Below are 20,140 nucleotides of genomic sequence, written 5' to 3' on the forward strand. Positions count from 1 at the left end.
GCAGGGTCTAGGCAAACACTCGCAGCCGCCTCGCTTAGCGACGTCATGGGTAGGGCTGACAGCAAGCTTTCACTCGACGCGGACAAGGTGGGTACCAAGAGAGCCTCTCAGCGCATTACATTCAGTTGAAACTACTACTTAGCGGCCGCTGGACTACGGGCCAAATTATCACTCGCGATATGAAACTTGTTCTCAGAAACACATGGCCCAATAATCGCCTCCCTCCTAACGGCATTAACATCTGTCATTCTGCGCAATCAGGCAGCAGGTTGCAAGGCAGTCAAACTGCTGGCGTCCGAATAATGACGGGAGCCTGATTATTGGTTTGACCTTTTCATTCGACAGCGTTGCATGTCGCTCTCACATCTGGGTATCATTACTTTTGTTTCGCTTTTCCACTACTCTCTACGCTCCTCATCTTCTCACGGTGATTTTTGCGCACCCCACACGATGCTCTCCATAAGCGCATACGGTGAAGAGTCAAGATCCAGACCAAGCAGTGGCGACTGCGAGAACATGTTCTCAGCATCGCCATTGAGGGCATTGTTGATGTCCTGTGCGGTAAAGACGTGCATCGTGGGAGACGCTTGTGAGCCTGCTTCACTCGGTTTGCGGTTGTGCGTCGTGGTGATTCTCAGCAGCCGCTCCAGAGCTGAGACAGATCGCGTGATGGGCGTGGCGAGCTCGGCAGGATCGACATCTTTTGTGACATCCGTAAGAACTTGGATTACGTTCTGCAATAGGCTACGCGCCCGTTCGTTGCGGTTGTGTTCGCCGAGGATACCAAGCAGTAGGGCAGAGCTCAAGGAGCGATGCACAGCAGACCAGGAACGGGTAGCAAACGGTGTCATGTTTTGCAGACCGAGGAATGCTTCGACCGTGTTGGTGAGACTGTCGATGCATGTCTTGCGCAGCGTCTTGGAAAGATCGAGATTGGCGGTGGCGGGGCTGATGGCTGGTCGACAGAGCTCAGATGTGACGTAAGATATGTGCAGGTATAGCGCCCAGTGTTCGAGCTGATCGCGCATCGACCTGCATCTTCTCGAGTCTTTGAGATAGTCTGCGGCATCAATCATGATCTCCTGGAGTTCATTGCGGTGTTCCGTTATTCGTATCAGGGCATCGTGTGAGTTTTGTGGCCGTTGACGCTCACGCACTATGTCGAGGCCTACTTTGCACAACCGATACATACTCTCGACGTATGTTCTTGTCCCCGGCGCCGTGTGTTGGCTCATGGGTACAGTATGGTCGATAGTGGTGGTCGACGACGCTCTGTCATAGGAGACAGACAGCAGCGAGTCCTGCCAAAGAAGCGCCCACCATGTCTTGCTCCGGATCACCCTTTGCTGCACCGGCGTTGACGGTGGACACTGTCGATGTAGCCCTAGCGTCTGCGAGAGGCGGACTGTCAACCCCATCAGACTCCAAGCAACTCCGGCGTTCATGTTATTTGATATGACGTTTCCAAGGATAAGAAGGGTCTGTATGTTTTCGATTGTCGCATGCGATAGGAAATTAGTGAACCGCAGGCACTCGAAGCTGCAGCAGACGTAGACCTGCGATGTCAACTCCCTCTCTTTTCGTGACAGACTCGAGCATTGACATCCCGAAGCTAGTATAGCAAAGACCATGCCTATCCAGTGAAAGTCTTTGCCATATATTTGCTGGTCTGTGATGCCGTTGGTACCCTGTGAGCTGGCGCGGTTGATCAGGAAGAGCAGAAGATCAGATTCGATAGCCTCGATGTCGGCAACGGCGGGGTATACGGCGTGCGCGGTTTCGCGATAGCTGCGGAAGAAACTCAGGCATTCAGAGTCGCTCGGTAATGCATTGGCAAGCTCGTGGGCGCGCGCTATGGATCCGTGCGGTAGCCCCCAAAGGTCGACGAAGGGGTATGTAGCGCTTTCGTTGTCCAGGCCAAATATCGGCAGCATGCTCTTCTTGCCCAGGAGATCTTGCACGCCCGGCGCCCATTGTGTATCACCCCTCCCTAATGCCATGACGAGTGCTGGTACTGAGCTGGGTCCGATGTGTATCGTTTGGCCGGTGATGTCGTTGCGCGTGTGTATTCCTTGGGTTCTGACGTGGCTCTGCTCGCCGTCCATAGGGGCCGCTGCGGCCAAAGGCGTGTTTCCAGATCCATCAGCAGGAGAGAAGCCGTTCATGGGTGGTGGTATCTCCGCAACGCTGCCGACGGCATGCTTCAAATCACTGAGCGACTTCTCGGCTTGCTGCAATTTCCCGCAGATGCGTTCCCAGTCCTGCTACGGTCAGTATACAGCCATCCTCCCTGTCATATGTGTGCGCACCTCTCGGGGCAGCGTGACTGTGCCGCCATGTATGTGAACCAGGCCATTGGAGAAGTCATGGCCGTTGTTCTGTCCAAGTCCGAGGTTGATTCGTTTCGCGGGCGGGTGCGACTCGCTCGGCGGGTGGTAGGTACATAGTTCGGGATGTTCGCGGACGACGCATGTCTTGCAGGGCACGTTCTGGTCGCACTTGACCTTGCGCTGTCGACACGGATAGCAGGCCTGTAGGGGAGTAGAGCGTCAGCGCATGTTCGTGGGGCAGTAGCTCCTGCCGTGATGGATGCGCCGGGTCCTGTAGCCCAATTCGGCAATGCAGAGAGGCCTCTCTTCCAACATGCCCATACTAAAGCCCCTCGAACCCAAAAGCCTCCTCTTTTCCATCGCTGCATCGATAGCGCATCGTCTCAACGGCGTACCTTGTACTCTCGCGCCTTCCGCTTCCGTCTCAGGATCTCATCGACGTCGGCTCTTGGCGGCGTGTCTTGCATAAACCCATTTGGCGCGTTGGAGTTGTGCGTGTCCTTGAGCTCGTCCATGGTCGAAGCTCGGGGGAAAGTCGTCAGAGGTCTGTCTGGGCCGGATAGTCGCGCTGGTGGAGTGTCGACTTCGGTCGGCCTTTCCGCTCGCTGGAGCCCCACTCCTGGGCAAGGATGCCGATCGCCTCTGACCCCGGCTAGTCACGCGTCTAGGAAGCTTGACATTCCCGGCCAACGATGGGAATAATTTCCTCTGCCCATCGCATCCACTTCTTTTCCACCCAGCCAGGGCCTGCAATCATGCCATGACATCACCGTTGAGAGGTCTCGTCTTCATGTTATTGTCAATGAGCTCCCTCGCTCGAGATTAGCTGTGGAACCGCTGGCAGGATTGCACGCATCGGGGTCATATTGGAAGTAGGAAGTTGATGGATTACGAATAACATACGCTATGGATGCCGAAAGAAACCTCTCGATCCCAAGACCCCTCCCACGGCCTTTTCCCGGTGAAACACCAAGCTCTCCAAACGCCCACAATGCAGCACAACAAGAAAAGTCGAAGAAAGCTTGACGATAGATCCACAAAACAGAAAACGATCAGATTATCCTTCTCCTGACTAAGCTCCCAGCTTCTGCTCCTTGTTCCTGTCCTCCTCACTATAGGCATAGTGAGAACGCTCACGAATCTTCGCGCCGTAAAAGTAGAAGAAGAAAGGAATCGCGCAGCAGGCCAGCCCGATGAAAGCGATGAGAGAACTGGCCCACTGATCGCCCAAACGCTCGTACATCTGGTTTGTGAACAACACCACAGCCGCTCCCCAAAAGCTGCGCAGGAACGTTTTCGCCGCCAGCGCTGACGCAGCCTGGTGCTGGTACGAATCGACGAGATAGTTGTTGGCTGAGTTGTACAGGAAGATGAAGCCGAAGCCCACAGAGCCACCGCCGAATGCCGGACCTGCCCAGTGGGTCTCGGGCTGACTTGTCCAAGCAAAGATGAAAACTCCAATCGGGATGAACCAGCATGAGCACATCATGGGGATCAGACGCGCTTCCGCTGGTGGGTGGCCGTTGTGCTTCTCCACCAGTTTCATGTAGTGTTTGTTGACGAGCGGTGCGCATGCAGCGGAGAGCAGAACACCGCAGATGAGCGGGATAAACATGAGACCCGTTGGTCCTGCGCTCCAGCCCTTGCCCTTCTGGTAGACAATCGGGTATGCGACGAAGAACATGTACAGAAGACCGTACAGAACCGACATGTAGAGCGTGATCAGGAAGACGATGAGCTCACGGAAGAGCAGCTGGAAGGGTCGAAGGAGGAAGAGCTGGAGGCGCTGGCTGAAAGGTCGCATATCGAGATCCTGTTCCGTGACAAACTTGTCATCGCCCGTCTCCTTGCGCATCTTCTTCGCTCTCCTGTCCAGAATCTTGGGCGCGTATGTCTCCGGTACGGTAAAGGTGATGAGGATCCAGACGACAAAGCTGAGGATAAGTTGGATCCAGTACAACCAGCGCCATCCACCGGCTTGACTGAGGTAACCGCCGACCAAAGGTCCAACACCAGGGCCGATGAACGGTGCTGCACTGAAAGCTGCCATGGGAACACCCCTCTCTTCCGATCTCCACATGTCCGCCAGCGTTCCACCAACAAGCGTCATAGGTGCCGAGAAAGCCACACCAGCAATGAAGCGCGTCACCAGCAACGTTCCGATGTTCTGCGCGACAGCTCCGGGGATAGTGAAGATGACCGCCAAAGCAAGCGTAACACCATACACCGGTCTTCTTCCCCAAATCTCAGACGCCGGCGCAAAAGCCATAGGTCCAACACCGAACCCAACAACGAAAAGCGTAATAGTCAACAGCGCCACCTCCTCGCTGACCCCAAACTCCGCGCTCACGCCCTCCAGATCCGCTGTGATAACCGCCGAGTTGAACGCAACAACAAAGCAAGTCGCCGCAACACACATGGTACACCACCACTTGTACGCCTTGCTCCAATTCTTCGGGTTCTCCTTGTCGTCAATGGTAAAAGTGACCAAGTCGTACTTCTCGACTTTGCCTGCGTTGGACCGTACTTCACGCATCATCTGCCCCGAGATGGTTTCTTGTGTGTATTCCTCTAGGTTGGCATCGTTGGAGAGGGTGCGGGTGGGTAGGTTGACTATGTCTTCGGCTGTTGGCGCGCGGTGGAGGGGAGCGGGTTTTTCGGCATCGAGGGTTGTGGTATCTGAAGATGAAGAGGGTCGGCTGGGGTGTGTTGCGTCGTTGGAGGGGCTGGCGAAGTCCCGCGTCGTGGGGAATTGTATGCCTTCTGTCGCCATGGTAGGTTTATTCAGACCTCGAGGTCTGCAGTGTGGAGTCGATGATCGGGGTGACGAATATGTCTAGTAGTTAGGGGTATGCGGCGGAAAGAAGCTTGATATATAGGGAGTAGTATCCCAATGACTTCAACAAAAGTCAAAGATCATCAACTTTCGTAAGAATGATTCAAAAGCCCAGTGGCCTGATAATCAACAAGTTGAACACCAAGGATGTATCGCAACAGTGATGCAATCCAAAAAAACTGATCATCAACACTTTCAACCCGGGCAACGGCACACCCATATATATGTATGAACACACACGCACGCGCCTCCATTTCCCTGATAAGACCCTTCCAACTTTCCACGCTTCGTACGACCAACCTCTGCAAAAAAGTCTCATCACTCATGACAATCTTCACCCGGAAAACTCTCGGGTCTTGGGTTTCAACGGGTCCATAGAATAGTTCGACGGGAAGGGTCTCACTAGCTTCCGCCCACTAACCCTGATCTGGTAAAGCGTGCTGCAGGTCCATGCATAGAGTTGAAATCCGAGAGATGCCCGACGAAAACAGTGTGGTACACCGGTGCACTCGAGAACGGGTCCCATTCTTTGAAACGTGCATATTTAGGTAGGCGGGTAGGAGAGCGGGTCTCGCCGTTCTTTTGCTACTTTTGTAGACGCTGGAAACGCGTGTGGTGGGATCGTGTGTGTGCCCAGGTGTGTTCTTATCGTTGTTATGCCTCGCGTTGACGTCATCGTGGAAAAAGAGCGAAAGAGTAGGCAATCGTACACATAGAAGGAGGAAGAAGATGACCCTACGGGTATGTTAGGGAGAAGGAGAACGAGATTGGAAAATTGATCAGAGTGGTCGGGCATCAAGACAGCTGAGGATGATAAGGCTGGCACAGGATAAGCTGACGATGAATCAGTGAGTACCTCTTTATCATTTTAAGTGGGTTTCATAGAATACGGCGTATTCCAATATTGGTTATGGGATGCGCGTCAGTTCGCTTGATCGTAGCACTGAATCTAGACTCACTTTCACATGTAGCTGCAAAGTCCAAGATGTACGGGCACGCTCTCCACGTAAAGAATGCCTTTTCTAAGTCTATATTGGCAAAGATCGCACGCTACTTGACGGGTTGAGATCCCAAGGAGAAGAAAAGGTGTACTGGCATATCTCCACTACTACCCCACGCTCAATCCACCTTGATGGATCTGTAGATCTTGAGGGTGAATAGCCAGCTGGCGAAGAAACCGATGGTGCCTGTTCATTCCGTTAGTACGCGGTTTACGAGCAGGGGGGTTAGATTGCAACTCACCAGTCAGAATGAACACCAGCGAACTCAGCAATGCCGAGTATCCTAGGTACACCACGCCACTTGTCCAACTAGTCCAGCTTACATCCTTGATCCAGTAGAGCAAGCAACTAGCAAACACGTACGCGGCACTCGCACCAGCCGTGAAGAAAGACCTCCACTGCCAGTGATAGTTCTCCGCGCAAAGCAAAAAGTACATCATCAGTACTGTAACCGCCGCCGAGGTAATGATCATAAGCCCAAAGCAGATGAACAGGAAACCGAACATGTAGTAGACCTTTGAGAACCAGATCGAGTTCATGATGAAGTAGAGTTCGACGAAGATGGCGCCAAAGGGAAGTACACCGGCCAAGGCCATGGAAGGAAGAGGGCGCAGGTAGCCTCCCACAGGTGGGATCTGGCGTGGGATCTGGTTTGTACGAACCGGTGGTTCGATGGCGGCCTGCTTGAATCCGAGCCAGGAACCAGCGACACTCAACGGGACGGAGATGACGAACCAGATGATGACGACTACGAGCATGGTGGTGAAGGGCACAGCACCGGATGCGCCGCGGCCCCAGACGAACAGGTTCATGAGGAAGAAGACGCCAAAGACGATGGCGGGTAGAGCTACCGGGGTATAGAAGAAACACAGTTTCCACGACTCGCCATGGAAGAACTTGTAGGTGCGTGCCGCGGCGTAGCCACCGAAGAAACCGAAGAGTGTGTAGAAGATGATGATGACGGTTCCGAGAGCGCCGCGGTTGCTAGGAGAGAGGAAGCCAAGAAGCGCGAATACTGTCATTGATGTTAGCAGGGACCTGACATGGGATATGTTCTGGCGACATACCTATAGTCAACGCTGTCATGGCAAAGAGCTGAGCTCCGTTGCCAATCAAAACCGACAGAAGCAGCGGGTTCTTCGGTGGCCTGAATACATCGCCGTGTACGAGTTTCCAGCCAGAGTCATCCGCTGTATCATCACCGTCGCCGCTTTCTCCAAAATCCTCGAGCGCAAACTGATCCAGACGATTGTAGCGCGCGATGTCCTTCTTGAGGGTGCGCACGAGAATGGTGCTGACCATTATGACGAGGAAGACGACGATGACGGCCGAGTTGATAAGAGAGAACCAGTGGATCTTGGGATCGTATACGTGGAGGTACTTGTCCCATCGGGTCGCAAACGGAGTCGGACTTGGTCGCCAGTAAATGCCGTACGTGAAGACGACCAGGTTTTCATCCCCCTCGTTCTCTTTCAGAATGACCGGTGTCTGTCCATTGCACGTCGCCCCATCGTCGCCCTGCCTCTTCGATTCTGCCACCGAGTATGGGTCTACCAGCACACCAACGACACGGAAGTTACCCGGCGATGCTTCGTGGTAGTCGATGACAATGTCGTAGTGGTTGTTGAGCATGGGCTGGTCCTCGTCTACAAGACCCAGCGCGAAGCCTGGCTGATAGAATGTCTGGTCTGAGCCCGGCTCCCTAAGTGATTGTGCTGCAGGTAGCCCATCGATCAGCCAGTTGAGGTCGTAGCCCTGGTATATCCTGCTGTTTACAAACGCCGCGTCCTTGCCCGGATATGGCGCCTCACAAAGCAGTTTACACGACTCGTTCATGCCCATCTTCAGCTCGAAGGGACTCGTCTGTATCCGGTCGCCAAACAGTATGCTTCCCAAGCTCTCGCGAATTTCCTTGGGGCCATCTTTTGGGCGGCAAAAGTGGAAGGGCGGGTGGTAGTAGTCAAAAGAGAAGACGGATCGTAGCTTGGGGTCGTTCTGCGAATCGGCGGGTGTCAGGCGATTGACGTATAACGGGACGGCGTCTCCGGTCTTGTACGAAGTTGGCGCGGTGCCTGGGAAGTAAAAGGCCGACGCTGGCGAGGGTGCAATGGCTAGCAGGGCTGCCAGCGCTGCGCTGCATGTTGATATCGCGGATCGCGGCATTGTGTAGGTGTGTCTGCCTATATAAACGAGGCGCGTGAAAGTGGCTTTAATACGTGGTGGAGCCCACGGGCCGGCGTCAGCTTGAGATGCTGGGCGGAATGCCGAAACGTAGCGTCGCAGCGCAAACGTCGCCAGAAGTCGATAGCGGAGGAGAAAATGATGGCTTGTTATCAGACAGGTAATTTGTCCATAGCGTGCAGCCGGCGATGGTACGACAGCAAGGCGGCACGGTACTAGCAATGTGTTGTTCTCAAGCTACCTGTCCATAGCTCCCTGAAGGCCGCCTAAGACAGCATCCCGCAGGGTTGCGTCACGTCAGAACACAGACCCGACATGCCATGCAGACGCTTATTTTCAAGTTTGTACCAAAGAAACCCAAAAATAGGCTTCCCTGGGTGAGGCTTACAGTCAGACCAACATGCAGAACCAAGGAAGTTTGAAATTGTTGTTGCATTCTTGACCGCGGAAACGAAATGCGCACTTTGTATACATCATTCATGATGTCCGGTACGCCAAGGCGAGGTCATCCACCCTAACAGCAAGGGAATAATGGTATGCCAATCCCACAAATGCGCTGTGATATCGACTATAACGAAACAAGCAGAAAATGACACTGGGTATCGACCCTCTTCCTCACACAAGACCATCGTACAGAGACAAGGCGGAAACGATAGTCTCGTCGCGCTTCGAGCCCTCCTTGAACTCAGCCATGTCTAAGCTGCCGTTCTCGTCCTTGTCCATCATGCGGAAGATCTTCTTAACGCGCTTCTCGGGGGTGTCTTCGTCTTCCGGGAGCTTAACCATGGAGCCGACCTGCACATGTCAGTAATGAAGGCGCCTCCTAGGGCGTGACTACATACCATCTTGTAGATGGCTTCTACGATTGCCAGCATCTCTTCGTAGCTGATCTTGCCGTCTCCGTCAATGTCGTACAGCTGGAACGCCCAATCCAGCTTGTCCTCCATCTTGCCGCGACTCGTGACGCTCAGCGCGCAGATGAATTCCTTGAAGTCGATTGTGCCGGACTTGTCTGCATCGAAGACATTGAAGACATAATCTGCAAATGACGACGGATCCCCGAACGGAAAGAACTGCTTATAGATCTTTTGGAACTCCTCCTTGGTGAGCATGCCCGAGGGACAGTCCTTCAGGAAGCCTGTATGTACTCAGTCACAGTCCGACCCAGTTGCCCCACTGCGTGCGCACCTTTGTACCATTGCTGTAGCTCTTTCTTGTCGAAGTGTGTCGCTTTCTGGAGGTCGGCCAGCTCTTGCTGTGATAGTTTACTCTGGCTATAGCGATGTACAATCAGCTGTTGGTTCTGCAATTCCAAGCACTTGATTCCGCAGCGCGACCCCAAGTCGTCTTCCAACTCGCGTATAGCATTCGCCAAGGCGATTTCCCGCATATCCTTGTAGTGCGCATAGCCGGAGTCGTCGTGACGGGGTACGTCGCTGTGATGGCGGCGCGCGAACCGCAGAGGCGGGTGGTAGTGCTCCAGCAGCGGGATTCCGTGCGCCTGTGACGGGATGGGAGGCAGCGGTGCTGTATGCGCGGGCTTCTTGCGGTCGTGGATGTAGAGCTCTTGCAACATGCTTGTGCCGTGGGCGATCGAGCGTGGGGTCGAGCGGGCGGTATTTGCGCCTGGGTGAAGGGTCCATGACGAGGTCCGATCCAACGTGTGGCCTTCACTCGACGACGCGCGTGTCCGAGGTGAAGGGCAGGAATCTCCAAACGACGGGGTGGTAGGCGCGATGGCCCCGCATTACAAAGCAGCAAGGAAAGAGAACTTACGATTTACCCATGGCTGCTAGATGTGCGGAATATCGTACGTAGAGGATTTAGGAGTGCACCGGATTATGTAGGAAGGAAGGGCAGGCCGTCGGGGGAATTGTTAGGCGTTGGAAGGCGGAGCAGCAATCAGAGTGGTAGCTGGGTGTAAGTGGCGGGCCAATCGACGGCGGGGTGCTCTTCTGGGAGACGGAGGCGCAGCACGCTGGAAGAACCTTGGAAGACGAATACGGTGGGCGATAGGAGCGAGACTAGGACTATGGTTGTAGACAGGCAGAGGCAGGGGAGCGGAGGATATATGCTGCAGGCTGGTCGTCGTGACAGCTCGGCTTCCAGCCCGTCGACGCAAATAGCGGCCACGCCGAGAGGGCCCTGGCAGCCCTGGCCGCTTCGTCATGTCCCGCTTTCGCATGCATCATGGGCGGGCAACCCCGCGAGTCTAGCAAAAGCGCCCGTGGGTGATTCGCGCTTCAAGGTCCGGTTTCACGACTGTAATGTGAAGACCGAACTGCTCTCGCTGGCCATTCAGCTCCGCCCGTCTGGCGCGCAACCTGCATACACGGCCAGCCCTACGACCCCATCGGCCACCGCGCATAATCGCGCATGCCTCTTCACGTCACGTGTATGCGCGTGCTCCACCCGATCCACGTTCGCTGACCCTGCGCTGTTCCCTCTGTCGACCGCACGGCTAGTCCCCACCAAGCAACCATGGAAGACGTCCTGAATGAGCAATTCGAACGCGTCGAAAAGGCCTTGACGACCTTGGTCGACTCCATCGCTGCCTACAACCCGGCCACGCAAGCTGCCGTCGATCTGCTAGCTGCTGACGACGAGCTCAGTCAAGGCCTGGACCAACGTACGCGAACACCTCCAGGGCTACGTCTGCTGACACAGCGACTGACGACTGACGCACTGCAGTCGCCAAACACCAGGCAAATCACGTTCGCATCCAAAACCTCCGCGCAGAAGCCGATGCGCTCGAAGACCAGCTCAAGACGTCCGTCAAGAAGCTCGCAGAACTGCGCCATGAGCTCTTCGACACGCCCGTGACCACGTTTCCCGAAGACTCGCGCGCCGTTCCGTTCGACGAGCTCCTACAATACGCGACAAACATCTCCAGACACACCGTGCCGCCAACGTACCGTGAACCCGTACCTGCCGCGGACAAGGAGAAGGAGGACGATGAGGTCGGCTCAAGCGGCAATCCTACCAATGGCCTGAACACACCCGCCCTTGCACCTGAGACAGTAGAGCCAACAAGTGAAGCTGCGCAAGGGCAGAAGGAAGGCGAAGATCCTGCTGGCCCTGCGCTCGAAATCACCCCAGAGGAAGAGGAATGGCTGAAGAAGCTCAAGGCTAGCAACCTGCCATGGTACCCGTGGCCCAGCAACGACAAGATCCGCGCAGGTGCTCTATTCAGTCTCCAGTATTGGCGAGAGGTATGTCTGGCACACCCAGGATTCATAAGAGACACACACTGATTCCGAATTCTTTGCGCAGAAGGGCAAAAATCTGGACGAGTTCAATATACCTGCACACTTGGACGCGGCAAGGGAGAAGGCGTTGCAAGAGCAGGGACAGAGCGAGGCGGCTGCACAAGACGCGTCTGCACAAGATGTGGCTGCACAGTCTCCGAGCAGGCCGGCTCAAGAACAGGCTCCACCTCCGACCACGTACCGTCCAAAGCCAATCGGCGTCTTTGAAGGCTTGGATGAGGATGATGACTGATAGTCATCGAGATGGGGTCACGCCAACCAAGAAAAAATACCGAACAGGCCTGCAGCCTACATCAACATGAAAATCTACAAGATAGGTGACCTGGCGTCGATGTAGGCTCTAGACTTGTTCAGCTTTTTCTTGTATGAGGTGGGGTTGATATGTACACGTCAAACATACGTAGAGCAGTTCAACTCAATACTAAGGATGTCACTTTCAACGGTGATGGCTATGATATCTTCTCTGTCGTGTGCTACTATGCAGCGCATGATGATATGACCAAAAATTCGTATCTGATTTCTAGGTGACTCAAGTAGAATCATTCGCCACATAGAACTGATGCAGACTCCGCTAAATGCAATGTTGAATTCCCATGAATATGCAGATGTAGCTCGCATGCTTACGACGTCATGCAGTTGTGGATTTCGCGTTGGCTGGACCCTGACCAACTAGTCCGCTTTCGGTTAGCATCCAAATTTTCCTAGAGCCGTGCTCGACTTTTCGCGGAAGTCCCGTTGCGACAACATCCAATACACTCTCCAGGAAATCAGTAAAGATGGGTAGCAAATTGCCCAAGAGGGAGCGCGAGGTGGACCAAAGCGAAAAAGTTGATGAAGCTCCTGCGAAGCGGCGCAGAGAAAGTAATTCGGATAAGGTGAAGCTCTCTAAGCTTTACGCAGACCTGGCAGCCGAAGAAGACGACGTCCGTCTTGAAGCCGCCAAACAGATCATCGTCAAATTCTCGCCCGAAAACAAGCCAGAGCCCAAAGATGTGGAGGACGCGTTGGTACGGCTGATCAAAGGTCTTTGCAGTCAGCGCAAAGCAGCCAGGGTCGGATTCTCGCTCACGCTCACCGAATTATTGCGACAACTATTTGCAGTAAAGCAGGATGCTATCGAAGGTTCGCAGCTTGATGTGGCGGCTGTTATCAAGATGGTAGAGGAGAAGACCAAAGCCAAGGGCAATGTGCCAGGAAAGGTAGGAACATGGGCGCGCTGGATGTCGCAATGCTAACAAGCACAGGAAAAACGAGATCATACCATCGGAAAGCTTTTTGGGTTCAAGGCCATCATGCAATCATCGATACTTATCGAACCAGAACTTTCGCTGGATGCCTGGAACAAGCTCTTGGACAATGTTTATCGAATGGCACGCGACATTCCCTGGCTCCGGGAAGAATGCGGCATGGTCCTCGTCGAAGCAGTGAGGAGCTTGAAAGGCCAATCACAATACCAAAAATGTGCCGAGGAGATACTCGAACGCCTCAACGCGTTCAAGCTTGTTTCTACGCCCGAAGGCGTAGCTGTGTGGCTTACCATCCAAGCAAGTTATCCAGCGGCATTACCTGAAAACCTTTGGCACGAAAAAGATCCTCTGGCCAAGAAGGAACGCTCGCGACTTGCTAAGATTCTGAAGGAGGACTTCAACAAGAACGATTCGGAAGATGGCGAGGAAAAAGCCATCAAGACCGGAACCACAAACTCGAACCCGTCTTTCACCTGGGACTTGGTCTTTGCCGAGATCTTACGAAGAGACGAACAGAGCAAGAGTAGTTCCAAAGACAAGACGGAGTTCCCACAGTTCTGGATCGATACCGTAGACAGCAGTCTGTTCTCTTCTTCGGCATCCCACGAACGTAAAGCCTGGGGATTTAAGTTGTTGAGCAGCATGATCATCCGTGTGCCGGAATGGGCTGTCTCTGCGTTGTTCAGCCCCAATTTGATGCGCACCCTAATCAACCAAAGCAAGAAAGAAGACCGGTTTCTCCATTCCGCCGCGTTGGCTGCGTTGGCTTCCGTTCAGCTCAGGGTTGAGCAAGAAGATGGAACAGCGCTTCCCATATTCGTCGCATTGACCTCAAAGCACGGTAGCGTCGAGTTTGATCGGATCACCAGGACGAAAACGCTGGAGCAGATTCTCGCGTCTGCAGATGATAAGAGTTTGATGAAGATTACACGCCATCTCAAGTCGTTGATCCTGCGTCCTGAAAGCGAAGAACAGAACGTTGCAGACAGCCGTCGCCAGGCCATCGCAGACCTGCTCCTTAACACGATCAGACAGTACAAGCGATACGAGAGGTTCAACGAAAAGACCTTCAAGAAGGACATCGCTCACTTACGCGAAGGTGGCGCTGCAGAAGACCGAAAGTCCAACTGGCTGCGGGAGATCTTGGAGACACTGGTGGAGTGCGCTTATTTCGTTCCCTCAAAGAAGGCGGATACGAAGAAGATGCCTCTTCCTCCAATCAGTGATCGCAGCCGTACAACGTTTCAAGAGCGATTATCATCCTGTTTAACTAAGCTGTTGGACGTAAAGTTGGGCGCTCGGTCAGATGTTGCCCTCATGGTATTGGACATGATAAGAGCGAGGAACGGCAAGTCTACAAAGCTAGATCTTGCTTTCAAAGCAGATGCATCAGTTCTAAGTACCATGGAGAAGGCGCTTAGCACCATTGACGCCATCTCTGCGACAGTACGTATACTATCTCCTGCTATTTTTTTCGTTTGACTAATGCAGTGTCACCAGGGATCAATAGCTGGCAACGAGATGGCAGCACAGGGTTTCCTGCTTCTTTACTCGCTGACTCTCTTACAAGCCTACAACGGCGAGGGCGATGCCGTCATGATGCTCGATGACCTCGATGCTTCCTACAAAGCATTCGAGGCGTCACGAAAGGCGTCATCGAAGAAGAAGAGCAAAGCTTCAACTTCTGATGGCCAGAATGCTTTCGTCGAGATCGTACTCTCTTTCTCAGGAAATGAACGAACGTTGTTTCGACGAATCGGAGAAGAAGCTTTCTGTATATTTGCATCCGAGATCAGTGCCGAAGGGTTGCGCTCATTGACTGAGATCCTGGATACCGAAGAGAACCTTGAAGGACAGAAAGAATTGTTCAATCAGGGCGATGAAGACGCGGAGGAGGAAGGCTCAAGCGATGACGATGAAGACGACTCAGACGTTGAGATGGTTGATGGAGAAGAGCCGGACAGCGACGAGGCTTCCGAGTCAGGCTCTGATGATGACGATAGCGACGCAAGCGAGGAGGAAGACGCAGAGCTAACTCAGTTCGACAACATGCTCGCCATGACCCTCCAGACCTCGAAGCCGACCATCGACGGAGAGGCGGCAGAAGAGACATCTGACGAGTCAGACATGGATGACGACCAGATGATGGCGCTTGATCCACATCTCAGCAAGATTTTCAAGGAGCGCAGCAAGACAACCAGCAAGAAGAAGGAGCGAACGGACGCAAAGCAGAATGTCGTACAGTTCAAGTCAAGGGTCCTTGATCTACTTGCTGTGTACATGGAGAAGCAATACTCCAACCCGCTCACTCTAGAAATCCTCCTCCCAGTACTCCGTCGCACCCGAGCAAACGCGAACAAGCAGACGGCAGACAAAGCGGCCAAGATGCTGAAGTCGTTCTTCGACACCCGCACGAAGCGCAAAGCACCTCTCCCGAAGCCAGAGAACGTCGAGGATGTGTGGGAGCTGCTGAAGGGTATTCACGAGGAGGCGAAGCTAGGCAACGGCTCAAAGGTCCATGCAGATGCTTGTGGTTCCGCCAGTCTCCATGTCGTCAAGGTCCTTGTTGGTCTTGACAAGGGAAACTATGCTGGTGTGGTGGACGTTTATGCTGAGACGCAGAAGCAGTGGTTTGCGGACAAGAAGTCTCCGCTACAACCTGTGCTGTTTACCCAGTTCCAGAACTGGTCTGTCAACGCACGACAGCAGGGGAAATAAGTGATTATGTATAAGTACAGGCGCGTAGTTTAATAGCATGCCTTGTGTAAGCCTTGATCTATGGGATTGTTGAAAGTCTTTCAAGTCTAGCATCCTCTCTCCATGAAATCAAGCCCATGGAATAGCAATATAGTTATGTCTGAACTCAGACGTGACTTCTGAGCCAGAGTGGAGCTGTCGCGTGGTGATTACCTTTCTTTCGGTATTGGTGGCAGGTATCCACTTTTATTTGCCCCGCCGCGGGGAGGAGCTCTAGAAGCCTAGCCTATGTCATAACAACCGAATTTACGTGCAAACCGTCGCGACTTTCTACACCGTACCTTGCCCACATCAACTTTGACCAAACATGGCCTGTACGCACGTAAACGCGCCCGGTAAGCACCCATATCTTTCCCCCGACTCCATTCCCATACAGCGAAAGAAATGAAGGGTGGCAAACATGCTTCAGGCGCCTTCATTTGCTCTATGGCTACATCCTCACCCTAGATAGTACTAACACGTCTCAGAGCTTCACCCACCCGGGCCAACGCAGTCTGTGTACCGGGAGGACTGCACCCAGTGCTTCGACTCGATCGACGACCCCACCGGCCTCGACGTATGCCTCTACTGCTTCAATGGTGGATGCACGAGCGATCGCAATCATTCCCTCCTCCACGTGTCGTCCACGAACCACCCCCTCGTCCTCAATATCAAGCGCACGCGAAAGAGGGTCAAGCGCGATGAGCCTCCTCAGAAGATGACCAAGCTTGCTGTTGCAGCTGAGACCGAGTCAGACCGCTACGATACCACGACACAAGTCAAGTGCTACGAGTGCGGGGTCGACGATGTAGACAAGAGCTCGGGGAAGCTGCCCAACATTGTGGACGCAGTTCTCAAGGCCAACACGTTCGCGAAGCAGCAGGAGGTCAAGGCGTGGGAACAGGAGTTGACTGCTTGCGAACATACCCTTTGTTTGGAACAACAAGCGGCGCGACAGATCGAATCGCAAAACCTGGGTCACTGCTCAGAGTGCGAGCTCAACGAAAACCTCTGGCTTTGCTTGACCTGCGGCAATCTGGGTTGTGGCCGTCAGCAGTTCGGTGGCGTTGGTGGCAACTCACACGGTGTTGGACACACCAAATCGACTGGTCATCCTGTCGCAGTCAAGCTGGGGTCTCTCACCGCGGATGGCACGGCTGATATCTACTGCTACGCCTGTGATGAAGAGCGCATCGATCCAGAACTACCGGACCACCTAGCACACTGGGGCATCAACATCAAGGACAGGGTGAAGACTGAGAAGAGTCTCACCGAAATGCAGGTCGAGCAGAACTTGCGCTGGGACTTTGCTATGGTGACCGAAGACGGCAAGGAATTGCAGCCATTGTTCGGAGCAGACTTCACGGGCCTGAAGAACCTGGGCAACAGTTGCTATCTGAACAGCACTCTGCAGGCCCTGTTCTCCATTCCAGAATTCAAAGACCGATACTACCTTCCCAACGAAGCTCCCCCGGAGACGCCACTCCCTGCCGAGGATTTAGAAACTCAAATGCGCAAAATCGCGGACGGCATGATTTCAGGTCGATACTCAAAGCCAGATAGCGACGTCATTACCAATGAGCACAATCCGGAGGTTCCACACCAACGCGGCCTTGCGCCTGCCATGCTCAAGCACCTGATCGGACGAGGCCACGCCGAGTTCTCAACTATGCGACAACAAGACGCGTTCGAATTGCTTCTGCACGTACTCCAGCTCGTTTCACGCAGCAAGCACGTAGAGCCCCATAAGGATCCGGTTGGTGCTTTCCGCTTTGCTATGGAACAGCGGTTACAGTGTGTCAGTTGCAAGCGCGTTCGATACAAGACGGACGAGCAGGAGAACATTTCCATCCCCGTCCCCATCCGGCGGATACCAAAAGACTCGCAGATGGACGTCACCAATAGCGACGGCAAGAAGGAGGAAAAGGAAGAGTTTGAGCCAGTCACGCTAAAGGAGTGTCTTGACATCTTCACAGCCGAGGAGCTGGTTGAGCTTACTTGCGGTGCATGTGGCAGCAAAGATGGCTTCACGAAGAGGAGCATGTTCAAGACCTTCCCCTCAGTGTTGGCTGTCAACGCTAGGCGCTTTGAACTGGTCAACTGGGTGCCTACAAAGCAGGATGTTCCTGTTATCGTCAATGATGAGCCTTTCTCCTTCGATGCCTACAAGTCAAATGGTTTGGTAGAAGGAGAGGAGCTTCTCCCAGAAGATGTAGACACAGGAGCGTCGGGCAGTTCGAAGTGGTCACCCAACGAGGCGGCACTTTCGATGCTTGAGGCTATGGGATTCCCTAGAGTTCGATGTGAAAAGGCTCTACATGCTACTGGCAACGAAGATGCCGAAGCAGCGATGAACTGGCTGATTGGACATATGGAGGATCCAGATATCGACGACCCCGTCGACTTCAACGCTGGTTCTGGTGGAGGCGCAGCCGCTGCATCTGTTCTCGACCCTGAAAAAATCGAGAACCTAGGAGCTATGGGCTTCAACGCTCCCCAGGCACGCCAGGCTCTGAAGGAGACGGGTGGTGACATGGAGCGCGCTGTCGACTGGCTGTTCAGCCACCCCGATGCACCGGGCGATTTCGACGAAGGTGGGAGCTCCGAGGCACCTGCGGAGCCAACAGAGAAGAAGTTGGCTGGTAGTGAGACGCTGCCTGCAAACTTCCAGCTCCAGTCGATAGTATGCCACAAGGGTAGTTCGATACACGCCGGGTAAGTTTTCCGCATTTGGACTATGACGGTAGAGGATTCGCTAACACGCCATAGACACTACGTTGCGTTTGTGCGCAAGCAGTTGCCAGGCGAGCAGGCTGCATCATGGGTTCTGTTCAATGACGAGAAGGTGGCCAAGGCGGCCGACATTGAAGAGATGAAGAAGTTTGCCTACGTGTATTTCTTCCGACGTTTGTAAGACAGCGGGTCTAGGTCCCTCACCACGGACTAGCATAGCGAAAGCGGAGTTGTGTCGGGTTAGCATTAGCATTGATGAAACGGCGAAACGAGAACGGATTGGGAGCATTGCGGCGCAAGCTGCTAGATAGCATCAGCATAGCCGTAGGCGATATGAATGGAGCTGAAGTTCCATCTGATAGCAGGACGAACGGAGATAGCACTCGTTCGCCGGTGATCTGGAGCGGTTCTCCGAGATGATTCCATGATAAGTGTGGGGTATGTGTGCGCACGGACATTACGTCGCCGGCGGCCGGGCGTGGCTTTTCATCATTACTTCAATTGTCCGTCGCCATCCACCTCCGCTACACCTACACCAACATCCAACCGCTACCCGAACTATTGCCAAAACTCACCAAAGATACTACCAAACCTCAAAACACCACACACATCGATCGCCACCATGTTCAGGAGAGTCGCATCAGCAGTGCCCGCTCAGGCAGGAAGAGTGCTCGCAACCGCCGCTAGGCCCAGCATCGTTTCGCCCATTCGCACAGCAGCACCCGCAGTCTCAGCAGTCGGCCGGCGGCAGTACCACGAGAAAGATAAGTCGCCTTCCCCTCTCGTTCGGAAAATCGATGTGGTGGCGACACGGGAGTCCGATCGGAATCACCTCGTCATCGCACCACCATCTCCGACTAATTCTATCTGAGAACGCTCAGCTAACATTCGCAGCACTGCTCGACCACTACAACAAGCCTCGCAATGTCGGCTCCATGTCCAAGACAGACAACGATGTCGGTACTGGTCTAGTCGGCGCACCCGCATGTGGCGACGTCATGAAGCTCCAGATCCGTGTCGACCCCAACAGCAACACCATTAGCGATGTCAAGTTCAAGACATTCGGCTGCGGCAGCGCGATCGCGAGTTCGAGTTACCTGACCGAATTGGTCCGGGGCATGACACTGGAGGATGCGTCGAGGATCAAGAACACAGAGATTGCAAAGGAGCTTTGCCTACCACCTGTAAAGCGTGAGTATCCCACAATACGAAAGCGAGAATCAGGACCAGATTACTAACTGCCTGCAGTGCATTGCTCCATGCTTGCTGAAGACGCCATCAAATCCGCCATCTCCAACTACTACACCAAGAACCCCAACGCACGGCAAACAGACCTTGGCGGCAAGTCGGCGCCGCTGCCAAAGGTGGAGATTGAGACTGTTTCCTCAGCGACGGCTTAGGAAGGACGATGACAATGATGATGTAAATTGATACCAAGGGGATGAGAAGGATGGTTGGAAAGGGAAGTTTCCTGATATTACCTGCATTCAGTCTTTCGCTACTCAATGTACCGGGTATGACTTGGGCGTTTGAGCGTTACGGCGGCTGGCTTCCTGTATAGTAGGCTGAGAGTACATATGTTTTATCGCAATGAACAAAATTCTTAATGCGAAGTCAAGTGTTTGGGTTGTTGTGCGATGCGTAATGAAGTAACGGCAGAGGCAACTGCTGAGGAGGGTGGACTTAGGTCTATCTAAATTGTAGTACGCAACAGCGGAAGTCGGCTATGTGATCGTCTTGTGAGCTGAGTGTCACGCCATGCAGGTGCTCTACATCTGATTATCCTCTGCATCAGATAATGCATGTA

General features: G+C 53.7%; 8 protein-coding genes across 8 annotated transcripts; 4 read left to right on the top strand and 4 right to left on the bottom strand.

Moving 5' to 3' along the window:
* Positions 1-422: 422 nt before the first annotated feature.
* On the bottom strand, positions 423-2,845 carry J4E93_009594 (uncharacterized protein; the record flags this gene model as incomplete). The annotated part of the gene is made up of 3 exons (XM_049347484.1): positions 423-2,261; positions 2,310-2,531; positions 2,726-2,845. 3 exons carry the CDS (start codon positions 2,843-2,845, stop codon positions 423-425), a joined length of 2,181 nt encoding a protein of 726 aa, XP_049195251.1.
* A 557-nt stretch (positions 2,846-3,402) lies between these two features.
* Positions 3,403-5,103, bottom strand: J4E93_009595 (uncharacterized protein; the record flags this gene model as incomplete). Its single annotated transcript, XM_049347485.1, has 1 exon — positions 3,403-5,103. One exon carries the CDS (start codon positions 5,101-5,103, stop codon positions 3,403-3,405), a length of 1,701 nt encoding a protein of 566 aa, XP_049195252.1.
* A 1,182-nt stretch (positions 5,104-6,285) lies between these two features.
* On the bottom strand, positions 6,286-8,330 carry J4E93_009596 (uncharacterized protein; the record flags this gene model as incomplete). The annotated part of the gene is made up of 3 exons (XM_049347486.1): positions 6,286-6,353; positions 6,409-7,182; positions 7,235-8,330. The coding sequence occupies 3 exons, from the start codon at positions 8,328-8,330 to the stop codon at positions 6,286-6,288; spliced, it is 1,938 nt and encodes a 645-aa protein (XP_049195253.1).
* A 633-nt stretch (positions 8,331-8,963) lies between these two features.
* NCS1 (Neuronal calcium sensor 1) lies at positions 8,964-9,924 on the bottom strand (the record flags this gene model as incomplete). The annotated part of the gene is made up of 3 exons (XM_049347487.1): positions 8,964-9,143; positions 9,191-9,486; positions 9,537-9,924. The coding sequence occupies 3 exons, from the start codon at positions 9,922-9,924 to the stop codon at positions 8,964-8,966; spliced, it is 864 nt and encodes a 287-aa protein (XP_049195254.1).
* A 905-nt stretch (positions 9,925-10,829) lies between these two features.
* On the top strand, positions 10,830-11,849 carry J4E93_009598 (uncharacterized protein; the record flags this gene model as incomplete). The annotated part of the gene is made up of 3 exons (XM_049347488.1): positions 10,830-10,977; positions 11,040-11,560; positions 11,622-11,849. The coding sequence occupies 3 exons, from the start codon at positions 10,830-10,832 to the stop codon at positions 11,847-11,849; spliced, it is 897 nt and encodes a 298-aa protein (XP_049195255.1).
* Positions 11,850-12,393: 544 nt separating this feature from the next.
* Positions 12,394-15,582, top strand: J4E93_009599 (uncharacterized protein; the record flags this gene model as incomplete). Its single annotated transcript, XM_049347489.1, has 3 exons — positions 12,394-12,816; positions 12,862-14,310; positions 14,365-15,582. 3 exons carry the CDS (start codon positions 12,394-12,396, stop codon positions 15,580-15,582), a joined length of 3,090 nt encoding a protein of 1,029 aa, XP_049195256.1.
* Positions 15,583-15,928: 346 nt separating this feature from the next.
* J4E93_009600 (uncharacterized protein) lies at positions 15,929-18,514 on the top strand (the record flags this gene model as incomplete). The annotated part of the gene is made up of 3 exons (XM_049347490.1): positions 15,929-15,956; positions 16,089-18,315; positions 18,370-18,514. 3 exons carry the CDS (start codon positions 15,929-15,931, stop codon positions 18,512-18,514), a joined length of 2,400 nt encoding a protein of 799 aa, XP_049195257.1.
* A 754-nt stretch (positions 18,515-19,268) lies between these two features.
* On the top strand, positions 19,269-19,733 carry ISU1 (iron-binding protein; the record flags this gene model as incomplete). Its single annotated transcript, XM_049347491.1, has 2 exons — positions 19,269-19,524; positions 19,582-19,733. 2 exons carry the CDS (start codon positions 19,269-19,271, stop codon positions 19,731-19,733), a joined length of 408 nt encoding a protein of 135 aa, XP_049195258.1.
* Between the last annotated feature and the right edge of the window lie 407 nt (positions 19,734-20,140).

This window comes from Alternaria ventricosa (assembly GCF_023758065.1).
Source record: "Alternaria ventricosa strain BMP 2768 chromosome Unknown scaffold_23, whole genome shotgun sequence".
NCBI lineage: Eukaryota > Fungi > Ascomycota > Dothideomycetes > Pleosporales > Pleosporaceae > Alternaria > Alternaria ventricosa.